We start from the raw sequence: 15,089 nt of genomic DNA, 5'->3' as shown, positions 1-15,089 counted from the left end.
CTGACTCGTAAAATGTTAGTTTCACAACCAATGACTGACACTTCAGGTTTCTAGAACATCATTAAGCGTCCAGATGCCACCGGGTGAGGTGCGCTATAGAAATGTCTAAATAAATAAAGCAATCAGCTTCTCCTTAGCAATTTATTTTTAAATATCTGTGTTTCTTAGTCTAGTGGAGTGTGTAGCATCCTCAATGGGGAATCGTGCCCCTATATTGGGGGAGCACCCCAGACTCACCATCTCCTTGTAGTTGGGGTAGTAGGTCTGCTCGATGAGGGGGAAGTCCTCTGCCCCGAGCTTCTTGTGCAGCCGCACCATCTGCGAAAACTAGTGCCAGAAGGGATAGAGGGTGGGGAGGGGGAGATACAATAGAGGCGTTAGTAGGGTGAGAGATAGAGGCACACAAGATCAGGGATGCAGAAAGGTTGGGTCATGAGTGAGAGGTGAGAAGGTACAGAAAAGACCAGAAGAAAAAGCACAATAAAGAGAAAAAGATCATACATGACCCAAAGGGCAGAAGGAGAGGGAGACAAGAACATTGCATCAGAGAGAGAATACTCTTTCAAGTGCTTCATCAAGTGCGCCGCGTGTGCATTTCTTTGCAGTGACTGATGCATTTAGTGGTCATGCAATTCTTCATGTTCCCACTATATACCCAAAGCGCGATCAATAGCAAGCCTATGCCCGAAGCGTTCAGGTAGTCCCTTGTATGCACAAGTTGTCCTTATGTGGCCCCTGCACATGGGGCTATTGATGCGCGAGTGATCATGCAGTGCCTCTCATGTGGGAAAGCACGCAGCGTGTGCTCATTGGGTGCCTTCAGGGGAGGGGGGTAAATAGTGATCACAAAGCTCTAGACGCACACATGAAACTATATGCAATCCTTTATGCTGCCCCTATGTAGAGCTGTACAAGGGGCACATTTACAGCTCATTATGTAGAACTGGACACTGGGAGTAATCGTGCAGAGCTATGTGGAGTCTGTGACCTTGGAGCGTCTACGCAGGAAGTGATTATGCTGCACCATTTGGGGAAACATGCATACAGTGAGTCATCGAGTCCACCATGTACATCTATATAGCCATGGATCATTTAGTCCCTAATGCGGAACAGTCTACTGTGTGTGAGGCCTGTAATGTTTAAAGAATTGGAGGGCTAATAAGGGGCTTCAAAAGAACTAGACCAATTATTTTAGCAAATCATAGTATGGGATTGTTTATTGATATAGGGCCTATACACAGACAAGTGTTTCAAAGTGCTCATGCAAAGACTATCCTCTGTTAAGATGATACAGCAGCTCCAAATTGTCCCTTTTCTCTGTTAGCTGGCAGACCTAGTGCAAAGCACCACCTCTAATGGTGGCAGGCAGGCACAGATCAAGATGAATTCCATTGAATCCAGTGCGACTAAGACATTCAATTCAAAATAAGACGAACATAACCAACAGGCTACTTTATGAACACCGTATCTTCCTATGATGAGCCCGGCGGGTCATTCTGTGATGCAGAGCCAGACAGGGATGCTGCCATTGATCAGCCGCTGAGGAAAAGGTCCCATTCAGAGCATGGGCAGAGGGCTGGGCCGATCACGAGGGTCACACGAGCCAATGGAGTTTTTGCCAGATTGATGGAGCATTGCCCCCGTAGAACATTTCATTCTGACTAGATATAGAGGTTTTGTGGACAAATGTAAGACTGGTTCCAGACCACCAAACCTGGCCCACGTTGCTGCTTACAAGGTATGTGTGTACTGCAAGGGTGCAGAAGTAGACATGGGACACAAAGGTGGCATGCTTGTTGGTGCAAACATTCATTTAACAAAGTAAGGAATAACCCTACCTGTACCTGTAAGAGGGGTTTCTCTGCCTCAAACAAAACTAAGGATGGCGTCAGAATGTCAGTCAAAAACAAATGGCCCACTGTCCTATGCCTCAAACCTATTTCTGTTCCCACATTTTAAAATAAAACGATAAAGTAGACTACACCCTGACTCCAAAAGGGTTGCTCCCTCGTTCGGGATGATTTTTAGGCACTTTGTGAATGATGCCGGAATATCCTTCTCCCCTTGGCCGTCACTAGGCTTTTCTGTATTGTTCCACACAGATGTGGAGGAGGTCTCTCTTCCCAAGACCTTCTCAGGCGATTTGCTTATAGTTTCAAAAACAAGATCGAGAGGGTGTCTCCCTTCCCTCAAGCCTTTCTAAGGCTCTTTCAATAGCGTCAATATTGTTTGGATTTCTACCAAAGGATATATCTTTCTTCTCCCCTGGTCTTCTCATAAATAGTGCCAAAGCATCTTTCTTCTCCCCTGGTCTTCTCTTGACTTGTGTTAGAGAATCTTTCTCTCTTTGTTCTTCTATCTTTTGCCAAAGGATACCTTTCTCAACCCTTGGTCTTCACTTCTATTATGTGGGTCTCAGACCCCCTTCACAGCTTTGTAATGTCTCTTAAGCCTGGTCCACTATCCTGCCAGGCGTTATCTCGCATGTACAACTCTCTCAACTTCTCAGTATTCGGGTCCCAGAACCCATTCTTAAGTTTATAGTGTTTTTTTAATCAGGCCTGGTTCACCATCCTGCTAGGCCTCTCTTCGGGTCTCTCTGGGATGTTCTCTGACCCAATATGTCCTTATTTGACCTCTCGGCTTGGTCCCACTGGGACGAGGAAGATGGTTCTGCACTTCCTCTGAACCACAGCCTCAAGGGCCTCCCAATGTCTTCCTGGTCCCCCTCCACATACCTTCTAACTTTGTTCACAAGGGTTCCGGTTCTCGGCAATACCGATAAGCTTCTTCGGTTTCCCCTGGGCTATCGCGGTCTGCTCTTGGCTTTTGGAAGTTCCGCCACCCTGGTTTCTGCCTGCACGTTGGGTCCCACCTGGACCACTCTGATGGCTGCCTTCCTGCCACCGGATGTTGGGTTCCCCAGCCTTCGCGTAAGTCTTGACTCTTCTTCACCTTCACGGTCCTCGCCTTCCCTCTCCAGGTGTTCTGGTGGCGTGTCCTCCCTGCCTGGCTTCGCTACCCAGCTCGGTTCCGCGTAGGACTCTTCATTGCCCTGCTCTTCCTCGTGTCGGTACTTTTGGAGTAATCTATACTAGTTCTTCCCACTCATTCTCGTCACAGTATTGTCTACCTGATAGACAGGGCTGCTATTTATGAGGTAAATAGCAGAAGAAAGAGGAGATCGAGAGGTGGGGTGCTAGGGCCCTATCCATGAACCATTCCTGGTGGTATTGTGGTTAACCTACCATGTTCTCCGTCAATAGTCTTCACCTCTCCCACAGAGGGGGTTACCTCCCTTGGGGTCCCCTGCTGAGTACCACCCCTGGGGCACTATCGGGTAGTGGCCTCACCTCCCTGGCCCCATGGTAAGGGTCCCCCTCTGGGAAAGAAGTGATGACATTGTGGCACTTGAAACAGTACCTAGACTCTGGCATGAAATCTTCCATTTCAGACACAAAGTATGGATTATATGAAGGTTCCCACATAATGTTGCTTGCAGGGGCTTGCCTTACAGAGACATCTTTGACGGGTTCACTCAGAAAGCCAGGTTCCACCCAGGCAAAGGTAAAGAGCCTCGTGGCGGTGGGACGAGACACAGCACTACCGTGCTGGGCAAGAGAATCTCTCATGGCCCCTATCAACAAGCTATTCAAGAGGTCTTTACTTGTCGTCTGAGTGTGAAATGTTGTAGTGGTGTTGCTACTCCTTCAGAGCTTGATGTAGTGTGTCATGCAGACACACAGCTTCGGGCTCTGCCTTTGCTGTGTGCTCCAGAGGTAGCCTAGTGTCTCGCCTTTGAGAATTCTGATTGGTTCTAGGGTTCCTCCCGGCAAGGTGAGCAACTGTGAAACCAAGATGGGGCTACCTTTTTGCACTCTCTCTGGCAAATCATTCGCAAACCGCCTTAGTTAAAACTCTACATTACCTCGAAGACAGTACCGGCAATTGTGCGCCCCGTGATTTCTCAAACTTAACAACTCACCTGTGAGTCTACCCAAGGAGTACAGTTTTGTTCCACAGGTCTATGTTCCCACCAAAGTGCCCTTACCAGAGCGAATCTGAAAGTGTGGATGTCTGTCACCAGTTGCAGAATCCAGCATGCCTCTGTCAGATGGACTATGCTTTCGAAACCAGGGTTTGCCAGTTTACAGGGACCCAGGGGTGGCGCTAGGCCTGGAAAAGATCCAGGGCTACGCTAATGTCGGGACTGGTGGGACTCAGGGCTAGCTAGCATTTTGGTTGTAGAACCTGAGCTTCTATCCCGGGCTACAACCTACAGACCCAGGACTATAGCCCCCTCAGCCCCCCTATCAGCTCCTCTGCAGGGACCCACAATGGGTACCCCAGAGATAACCTACTGTTATAGCTGTTTTGCGTGCCTTTGTAAAGCGTACATTAAAGCCAGATATTTTGATCTCTTCTCGCTAAAGGCTTATTACGCGTTCTGTGGGGCACTGCCTAATTCAACCAGTCATCTAAGATGGAAGGGGCGTGGGGGGCAGCTTCCTGTGTGGAGCTTTTTCATGATGCCAGAACCTTGAAAGATGTGTTTGCATGCTATAAGCATACCCCTGTTAAGACCTCAGAGGATGGGTATTGCTTATGAGGGAGAACTGAGAAATTGAGGCAGGGCGTGAGTAGGAGGGCAACACCCCCACCAACTGTATCTCTTATTCCAAATGAATTTGAAACCCTCAGGAGACAAGGTGGCAAAAGGAGTTGTGCAACTTTTGGAGACGCAAATCTCTTTGATCATTATTAGCTCCAGGTTGTGATCAGGTGCAAGGTTCTTAATGTCAAGGGCATTTTTGTTCACCAATCTTTCGGCGACGGACCTTAATCTGTTGCTTATAATCCAACACACAATCTGGTCAACGGTGGAAGTCTGTTCTCAGCTTCTGCTCCAGGTAACATGCCACCCGCTGCCAACATGCCACGGGCATAGCTCCCTGCAGGCCCGCAGTTAGCACGTCTCATATAGGGGCCGTCGGGTCTCTGTGCCTGCAGGCAGAACGTGGCACGTCCTGCAGAGCATGACGCTCTCAGATTTACTGCAGGACAATGCTCTGCAAGGCATGGAAGAGGTGGCCTGTGCACAATGCAGCGACACCACCCCCACACCTTATTCATGGGCTGCCACTGGTCGTGAGTGATCATACAGCTCTAAGCGGGGAGCGTTTACACTTTTATTGTGGCTGTTTTTGACTGCCCTTGGGGCTACACTTCGGTGTTTGCCTAACATATAACAAGTCACCCTCACCTAGTTTCCCTGTTAATTTAGAGGTTATAGTAAAAGCGCGTCATCACTTTCGCCTGTCAAGTACTTTCCCCATGCAAACGTTTCCACTTATGGCATCCTCTTAAATTTCACGGCCATTGTAGCCTCAACATTGAACATCCCCATATGAGGCGTCCTTGCCAGCCCTGCCCCTCTTTAACCATGATATTCCTTCTTACCTGCTATAGACTAGGGGCTTCCTGCTCTCCCAAGTCATTATCAGTACAGACCGGAAGGCCCAGATATCAACTCGCCAAATTTTGTAGGAAACCATTAAAACCTATACCTGCCCTACTGCCCACACACCTTGTGCTACTACCTGAATATGCAGAGCATGTGAACACTCTCGTTACTCTGAACTGACAACTTCTCCTCGAACCTTGAAGTGCTCCCATATTAGATATCGCTCAAAAATTCACCATGAACATTTACAACAGCTAGCTATTGTTCCAAGCAAATCCCTTGCAGGGGTAATTCACTGGACAAAATATCAACCCTGATTCAAATAATGAAACCATAAGCAATGTCCCCAATTTCTCACCCTCAGGAGAGTAGCCTGGCCAAAGACACGTTCTAGTAATCCACAGAGAAAAGGCAAGTTGCATTACCTTGAGTACACCTAGTCCAGTGTTTAGGCAACTGAAAGCAATAATAACCAGTCAGACTCCCCCAGAATATTACACAGGTGGTGCGAACAAATACGCCTAATACCAGCGTATCCACATGAAGAGCTTACCTCGATAAAATTGAATATGTCCGTTATCATACTAAAAGGGAACAGGATGCTCCTTCAGACAACAGAAAAGTTGAACCCCAAATACACACATATTGTAGTTAAAATAATTGACCCGAAAGAAGGGAATCCCTCCAGGAACCCTTCACGCCCCAAAATTAATGGTAGGTATCCTCTATAGCAGATCAGCCACGAAAAATCCTGTCAACATCTACCAGCTCCTGGAGGATTTCAACTTTATTTTCCTAGGCTTCACCCAGGGGTGGTTCATGTTCAACTATGCCACCTCATTCGATCAAATCTTGCTACATAATGGACTGGATGAAAAGGGAGGCCGTGTAGTCTTAACGTATCTTGGAAAGCGCTAAGTGACCAATCCAAACAGTAACGCCACTAACACTCTTTGCAAATGACTTCTCAACCAAAGCAGGACCATAACCATCTTGGTAACTCGCTGCCCTCCATGTAACCATTAAAAATACTTATTGTAGTGGTCAGACTTTCTCGTTCGTACCCAATCTGCATCCAACAAGATATCGGTTCCGGAAAACAACAAGCTTTGGTTGGATTGCTTGCCAAGGATCAAAGAAAACAGTTGTCCAACACACTGTGCTTAATCTTGGGTTTGCATCTTAGGTCAACAAACCACCCACAAAGATGGGAATTCATTTGACATAGCCTACTCATTCAACAAACACCCGTCCAAAAGCCACCAACCATGCCTTGCACCAAGCAGCAATTACCACTGAACGAGAGGGGCAACCCCAAAGCTATCCCCAACAAGATTAATGGAGACGGGAACCCCAACATTAGCATTAGATCCATGAAAAAGGTCAAATTAAATCTCAGTGGCATTGACTGCTCACATGTTCTTTCATTAAAACTTTATAGATCCATTGAGAGAGCTGTGGGTGTGCTGGCATCTACAAGATAAAATATAAAATATCAACTTTGCAAAAGGTCAACACATGATTTGACCATGAGCCATCGCAAATAAAAAGGAAATGCAGAAATCTGGAAAGGAAATGGTGCATTGATCTGCATTTGTAAAGGGAACCTCTGTACTACAGAACATCCTTCCATGAAAACTGCATTTTTTCAGCACAATGCAAATTGACAAATTGACAACTTCGGAAATGACAGAGAATTGACTAATCTGTATCAATCCCCAGTCTGATACCATCTGTCGAAGTTGTTTATAAGTTAGAGATTCAGGCCAACACTGTAATGGAAACAAAGTCTCTTCTCGCATAGACCTGAAATCCTCAACGAAATGGCCAGCTTTCAAAGTCACCAAAAACCTAAAGTAATGATCAGAATGAAACTATCCCTGCCCAGAGCGTGTAATCGGAGTCTATACCCACCCGAGTACATCTGCCGATGGACATTTGCAGTGCTCCAATGTTGAGAGTTCCACCCGTTTGGCCATCATTCAATTATTTAACAATAACACAGGATCTGACCCCGATAACCATGATAGCTTCCATGCGAACATCCCTTTCACAGTCAGCCATAGAAGAAATGACATCCTCAAAACTAAGGAAATATAGAAAAGACACAAACCTACTCTAGAAAAATCCGCCAGACTTCCAACCTAAAAGAAGCCGGGAAATTCACCTCCCCTTCCACGGAGGGAACAATTAAACTCCCTCTGACAATAGCCCTTCCTCCTTGAGCATCAGACTATACGGTAGACCAGCAACATCTGACATACAGGCTTCAAAACCTGATGGCTATTCAGGACAGCGAGCTAAGTTGGCTAACCACCTACCTGCCCCAAGACTGAATATACAAAAAGTAATAAGGGATTCCAAATCCATCGTCTCCAACAGAGGCGTTGCTAGCGGGGGTTATGGGGGCTATAGCCCTGGATCTTTTGGTTGTAGCCCTGGATAGAAGCTCAGGGGTTACAACCAAAAAGCTAGCTAGCCCCAAGTCCAGACATTAGCATAGCCCCAGAACTTTTCCAGACCTAGCAGCACCCCTGGTCTCCTGTCTCACACGCGGGATGCCTCAAGGCTCCATCTTATCCCATAAATTTTGACTATGACTCTTGAATTTGTATAGTAGACCATTGGCCACCTCTTTCCCTTCAAAATTCCAAACATAGGCTTTTTACTCCCAGATTCAGCTCAATTTAAACCCCGATACAAGCGATAACAAGTGATCACGCCCACAACAATAGTCCAAGACTGGGCAATTGTTCACCAACTCTTGTCAAACGCATCAAATGTTTACATTACTTTATGTCGAGTGCCCACCCGTAACACCCTGGTTTTCAAATGCACCTCTTTGATGAGCCCTGCCCCCATCCCTTTGTAAAGAAAGAAAACACTGATTATTAATCATTGATGACTATAACTATCGGCCCACAAATTAAACAAGTTGCATATAAAACCCGCTACTAACTCCATGCTTTCATATCAAATGCATCTTGCATCGAAAATCCAGTAAGCGGGACCTGCTTTTGTCAATACTGGATTACAGCCTAAGCGTGTACTTGGGTCTCAGTCAGGGCATCACGCCGAACCCCAAAACAAAGCATTTGGACTCATCCTAGCCCTGAAACAACGTGACACCATCACGCCCCTCCTAAAAGCTCTTCATTGTGGTTATCAATAAAACACAGAATAATGCTCATGACTTTTGTAATGAATAAACGCCTTAAACAGTGGTCACAGCAACAATGATATGATTGGTTATTTATAACGCGCTTAATACCCAGAGGTTTATAAGTGCGGACCCGGGGATCGAACCTGTGTTGCTCCGTGTCTTGCTTCTATCCTCCCAAAACAATGGATCAGATGAAAGCTCTGACCATCAACGTGCAGCAAGCTGATCACTACAACAAGCAAAAGGCGTAGATATGAAGGAAGGACTATAGGCTTGCCCAGAGATGAGAAACATGCTACCCTGTGTATTCAGGCAGGAAAACCTCCCTAAGAAATTCAGAAGGAATCTAAAATGTTGCTTTTCAAACTAGTTCTTACCATTTAAGGACTCTTGTAAAAGGTACACTTCTTCTACTACGACAACTCGGGTCCAAACCTACCACGGCAAGCGTTTATATGATTTCTATTCAGGGTCATTTCTATGTACAAAATATGATCAGACAGTGTTTAACAACATCAAGTATAACACCTCCTCCTCATGTACCTGCCTTATCCAACTCCTCAGTTTTAAACTTAAACATAGTAAACATAATATGCCAACCTTGGGAACCTGTTGATTCATAGTTCTTTGTCGGCTATACTTCCACTTCTCCACTAACATTTCTTTTCCTCCCCCCTACCCTTCATCATTCTTGTGTTTAATGCCCAGTGCATGGACGCCCTTCTCACAATATAGAGGAATTCTGCGATAGGGGAGGCCTGCAGTACATCTGTTCTTTGTCTTTCACCTCCTTCTTAAAAGGCATCCATACGCTCAAGAATTGGTCAAAGCTTCCATTTGCCAGTGCACATATTTTTTCCATGGCCACTATTACCCAAATTCTAACCCACCATAGTTCCACATGGGACCCTTTGATGATTTGCAACATTAGGCAATAACCAGTCTTGCTACAGGCAAGACGTGAGTGATCAATATTGCCGAGGCCCCACTTGCTGCAAAGCTGCCCTCCGCTACCGCCCCAACACCACAATCACCGGATTGATAGGTAGAGTAACTCAGTGATATCCCTGATATGACCCAGGATCTCCTTCCAGTAAAGTTGCGGGCAGGACATTCACATGTGGCCAAAGTTGCCCATCTCCCCACATCCTCGCCAACATTGGGGTGAGGAATGGCCATTAATTCTATGCATATGCTGAGGCGTTATGTACGTTCAAAACCAGATTTTATAAGCCGATTCTTTAATCGAGGTACACTCCTCCTCTAAAACAGAGACACCCAACTCCCTCAGCTCCATATATGGCATCCTCTCCCCTAGCGGGGTCGCGTCCACTCATTTATACATTCTCAAGATACCTTTGTATTCACCCCCTTCCTGCGTCGAGAGCTCAATATCCCCTAGAGCTCCGGTGCCAGCAGCCTTCACTCCCCCGTTGGTTATCCAATGCCTTAACTGGGTGTATTAAAAATGCTCCTTTTCCCTTATGATAAATTGAGCCTTACATTGCTAAAGAAAAGTGGTACACCCTCACTATACAAATCCATCAACGTAATCGCTCCCTCCCATCCTCCCAAAAACTCTCTTCTCTCCCGGGGCCAAACTCCCAGTGTTGGCAAACCGCAGACAACGGGCCCAGCCCTGGTGCCAATCCCTTCATGCGCAACACTCTCTTCCAGTAGCATAATGAGCACCTGGTTTTGTCTAACAATACACCTCAAGCCTCTCTTGCCCACCCCCCAAGAACGGGAGCATTGCCAGTGGGATGGACGTTGCTCCTTGCTCCTGCTCACATCATCCTTTCCTCCTGATTTGCACTAGCCATTCTAACATTGACATAATCTGTGATGCTATCAAATAGCTGATGACATCAGGGATAACCACCCCACCCATCCATGGGGAATGTGTGAGAACCTTTCAAGATATCCTAGGTCTTTTCCTGTTCCCTATAAATGGAAAGATTTAATTCTGCAGTTTTTGAATAATTGCCGCCGGAATTCTAAGTGGGAGGGCATGAAACACATATAATAGTCTAGGTAGTAACATCATTTTAACTGCAGTAATTCATGCAAACCATGACAACTTTTGCATATTCCATCGTTTAAGGTCCTCCATTAGTTTATTACACAAGGTTGGGATATTAGCTTTATAAAGGCCCCTATAATCAGGTGTGAATTGGACCTCAAGATATTCGACTGTCTCTCGTGCACATATCAACGGAAACTTCCTTCCCCATTCCTTAACCACTTCAGGTCCTCTGAGAGTTTGAGAGCCTTCAACTTTGTTTAGTTTATTACAAACGCAGAGACTTCACCAAACCCTTCAACAATATCCATAATCTTCAGAAGAGATCGACCCATATTGTGGAGGAACAACAGTACATCATCCACGTATAATGCAATTTTATGAGACCTCCCATTACCTTGTACCCCTTCGACTAATGGGTTGTACATTATCACACATGCAAGTTGCTCCATTGCCATCACGAAGGTCTAAGGAAAGAGTGGGCATCTCTTTTGCGTGCCCTGTTTGATGTTAAATGAAGGCAATAAAGTGTAATTGAAGTTGATTCTCATACTCAGTATTTGAAAGATTGCCAGCACCCTTAAAATAAATGTAGGCCCAAACTCCTCCAACATATGCCTCGGGTACCTACTATCCATGCTGTCAAATGCTCACCTCGCATCTAACGCCGCCACTGACATTCTTTGACCCATTTGTCTAGCCCAACCAATGAGGCTAAAGTTCCGCCTGATATTCTTGTGTGTACTAAGCCCCACTATAAACCCGGATGGGTCCAGGTGGATGATATTTTAGCATGTATTTTGGCATCTCCATTAAGGAGCAAGATAGAGCGATAGCCAGCGCAGTTGGCTGGGTCCTTGCCTGTCTCGAGTATCAAAGTCATGGTGGATATGCCCATGTCCCGTGACACAATTCTCTTAGACTGTATAGCGTTGAATAATTTAGTTAGGGTCTGGACCATAGAGGGTATAAAGACCTTATAAAAACCATTACAAAACCACCAGGGCCCAGAGCTTTGTTAGGATGCAGCCCATCAATAGCACTGCCCACCTCACTCTGGCTAATAGAGGCTTCCAAACCTTCTCTATCCTCTGCTGTTATCTATGTGTGGTTGGCCTTACGTAAGAATTCTACCTGCATCCCATCGTCAATCTCGTCCCCTTCCACCAACAACCTGTAATAGAACTCCATACTTTCTCTTGTTCCATCCTCTGTATCTCGCCCCCCTCCTCCCTTAACAACACAATAATTCCTTTGTCACCCCTTATGCAATTTGTTGGCTTGGAACCTATCCGCTTTGTTTCCATTCACATAATAGGATTGTTACGCCTGTAGTAATAGTTGGGCTGAGCGATCTGCCAAATGCACCTCCAGGTGACTATGCACCTTCGTTAATTACCTCAGTGATCGCCATGTCCCGTATGTTCGATTAGAGTCCCAGACCCACAAGAAAGCTGCCGTCTGGCCTATAAATTCCCCTCTAAATACTGCCTTTCCAACATCCTATATAACCATCCAATCTATAATCCCGCCCTCATTTTCTTGGAAGTATCTCTGGATCTCTTTTTCCATATGCGCTCTGATCGCCATACCACGGAGTACCCATTTCACTCACAGACCACTGTACCCGCCTCTTCAGGGTGGCCCTGCCGCCTGAACGCGCAACAGGACCGGCGCATGGTCCGACAAATAACAGAGCCATATTTCCACCAAGCTCACCCTGGGCACTAATGTCGCAGACACCGTGATCATATCTATCCAGGAGAAGCTTCTGTACACCGCCGTGAAATGTGTGTAATCCCTCTCCCTTTATCTGAAAAACCTCCATGTCTCAATCAATCCCAATTCCCTAAGCAACCTAGCCAATTCCTGTTGATTCCTATTGTCATTCCCAGTGGGCGGAAGCATTTTATTAACTGCCGGGTCCATCACGCAGTTGAAATCCCCCCCAACTCTCTATTGTTACCTGCTCCTCAAATATCCCACTCAGCTTAGTTAAAAGCACGCTTATATATTGACCTTGTTGCTCATTACGGGCATCAGTGTGTACATCTCATCATTCAGAAGCCCCTTAATAACCAGACATCTCCCCTCTGGATCCCCATATATAGCTTGCTTAATAAAATTAACACCTTTATCTACTAATATCACTACCCCCTTTCTATATAACAGTAGCAAATAACTGTTATTGGAATGATCTATATAACAGTAGCAAATAACTGTTATTGGAATGATCTATATAACAGTAGCAAATAACTGTTATTGGAATGATCTATTTCTCAGTCTCTTCTCATCTCCAACTAGCAGGTGCATCTCTTGAAGAAATGCTATTGACGCCTTCAACTCACCTAACCTCCTCAAGATGGATCAACTTTTGGTGTTGGATTAAGACCCTTACATTCAGGGATACAAAGCCTAATTCACCCACCAACATCCACTCGTCCCTGTACCCCTGGATGAAGCCAAAGGCACTGTACTGTAAGCCCTTGGCCTCTTCCACCCTCCTCCATGTGCCGCCAAACCCTACAGCCAAACCTACTGATCAAACTAAACCTCCCAACAACCATAAGAACTTGAATCAACTTACACACGCCATTTACAAACTGTAGTCATTGACCAGCCAATAAAGGGGTTGATTTCTGGAGCCTCTAGCCGACCCCCCCACCCTGCTAAACCCCCAAAACAAAGAACTTCCAGTCCTGTTCAGCTTTCCCCAAAATCTACATCTTAAACCCACCACCCCAACTACCTGCATCATACCACAATGGACCCCCTCCCCAAACCAACCCCCTCAAAGAGCGTTTCCTCATTACGAGAAGAAGGGAGCACCCCCAGTCCATTCAAGTGATCATCGGGACCTGTACCCCTCTTCCTCTGGAGGACAGGTGTTACCGATCCATCCATCCTTTCCAGGGCCCCTTTTCGTCCCTGACTCCCACTCCGTCTCAGTACAATTCCCTCCTCTAGCCATCTTCCCCCTGCTCCATTATCTCTGCCGCCTCCTCTTCTTTTGTTATGCTGTAGGATTCCCCTCGAAATTCAAACAGCAATCTGAAAGGGAAAGCCCATCTGTATCTCACTTCCTTTTCTTGGAGCCAGTCGTGATCATTCGTAAACTCTTCCTCTTCTGCAGGGTGGCCAGAGCTAGATCAAAGCAACGGAGGCGTCTCTGATTCAAATCATTCCCAAATATCCCCTCTGCCTTCGTGGTCCTTTCCTTAAGTTGATAAAGATGAATACACCCAAGTACACCGGGTAACAGGTTTCTTGTTTGCTGATACAATGTATGCACCCGAAGTGTATGATACAAGACTATTGCCTTCTTGTCCGGCATCCCCAGTTTGTGGCAAAATAGTGCTGCCACAAATTCCTCCAGCTCTCCATCGGCCACATGTTTCGGGACACGTCACAAGCAGATGTTGTTGTGCCTCGATCTATTTTCAGTGTCCTTCTGCCTTCTCAATACATAATGCAACTGTTGTTCCAGGCTCGTCATCCTTTCAATTGCAGGTCCAACCTCATTGTAGGTGTATCCTCTTCTTGTGACTGTAGACTCTGAGGGGAGTGGATCTGAGCCTGCACTTGATTCTGTTTCACTCTGTCTGGCACCTGCATCATGGCCTTGATGTCTCCAGAGAGAGGGCCCTTCTGCTTTGTCTGTGTTTTGGCCATTGTGAGTATCATGTCCCTGCCACTCTTCTCCACACACGTCAATTGTCACCACATAACTCAGCTGGTGGTGTGGGTTATTGACCCCTTCAGCCTGCAATTCAAGGAGTAACTGTGAATTCTGTGGGGCAGTCTTCTTACACTGTTGCTCCAGACTTTCTTCTCCTTTCTCTTCCCACTGGCCAGTCCAGATAATGCACAGCCAGCTCTTTCTTCTTCTGGGCCCAGATCTCTGCCAATGAAGCAGTCAGGGCTTCCCCTCTCCAGTCTCTCGAGCACACCAGCCCTTGCAGCTCCCTGCTTTCCCCCATCTGACACCACCGGCCTGCTCCACCAGTTCTTCACTTACTTGAGTGAGCTTTCTGGGGTAATGAGCACCTGGAGGCTTAGCTTCGGTTCCCCCTCACTCCTCTACTGCACTCGGCTGTCCAGTTTTCTCCCCTGCTCCTCCACGGCAGCTGTAGGCCCCAGAAGAAGCACTGTCCTCTCCCGCTGTGAACTCCACCTCACTGCATCTGGGGTGGTGGTCTGCCCACTCCTCCACACTAGGCCACCTCACGGATCAATGCTCAATGGGTAGGTTGCAGGGGCCCCCAAAGAGGGTCTGGTGTGCTTCCAACAACCTGTCCACCTCAGCTCCTTCCTCCTCCACCGCCGGCCCACACTGTGGGCAGACTGGCAGACACCACTATGCTATGCTACTGGTCCAGGACATTGCCTGCTCCCACTCGCCCGCAGTTCCCAGGAAGTACTTAGGGACAACTCCAATG

At 46.7% G+C, this 15,089-nt stretch overlaps 1 protein-coding gene across 2 annotated transcripts in view; it reads right to left on the bottom strand.

The window, feature by feature from the left end:
• SYN1 (synapsin I) overlaps positions 1 to 15,089 on the bottom strand; it is a 731,549-nt gene that overhangs the window by 441,489 nt on the left and 274,971 nt on the right. For both annotated transcript variants that reach the window (XM_069647426.1, XM_069647427.1), the window contains exon 6: positions 238 to 327. In XM_069647426.1, the coding sequence (XP_069503527.1) occupies positions 238 to 327 (90 nt within the window). The remainder of the gene's footprint in view (positions 1 to 237; positions 328 to 15,089) is intronic.

This window comes from Ambystoma mexicanum, chromosome 2q, assembly GCF_040938575.1.
Source record: "Ambystoma mexicanum isolate Mex_15411 chromosome 2q, UKY_AmexF1_1, whole genome shotgun sequence".
NCBI lineage: Eukaryota > Metazoa > Chordata > Amphibia > Caudata > Ambystomatidae > Ambystoma > Ambystoma mexicanum.
The sequence above is the reverse complement of the archived record's forward strand: the minus strand, read 5'-3'. Positions and strand labels throughout refer to the sequence as shown.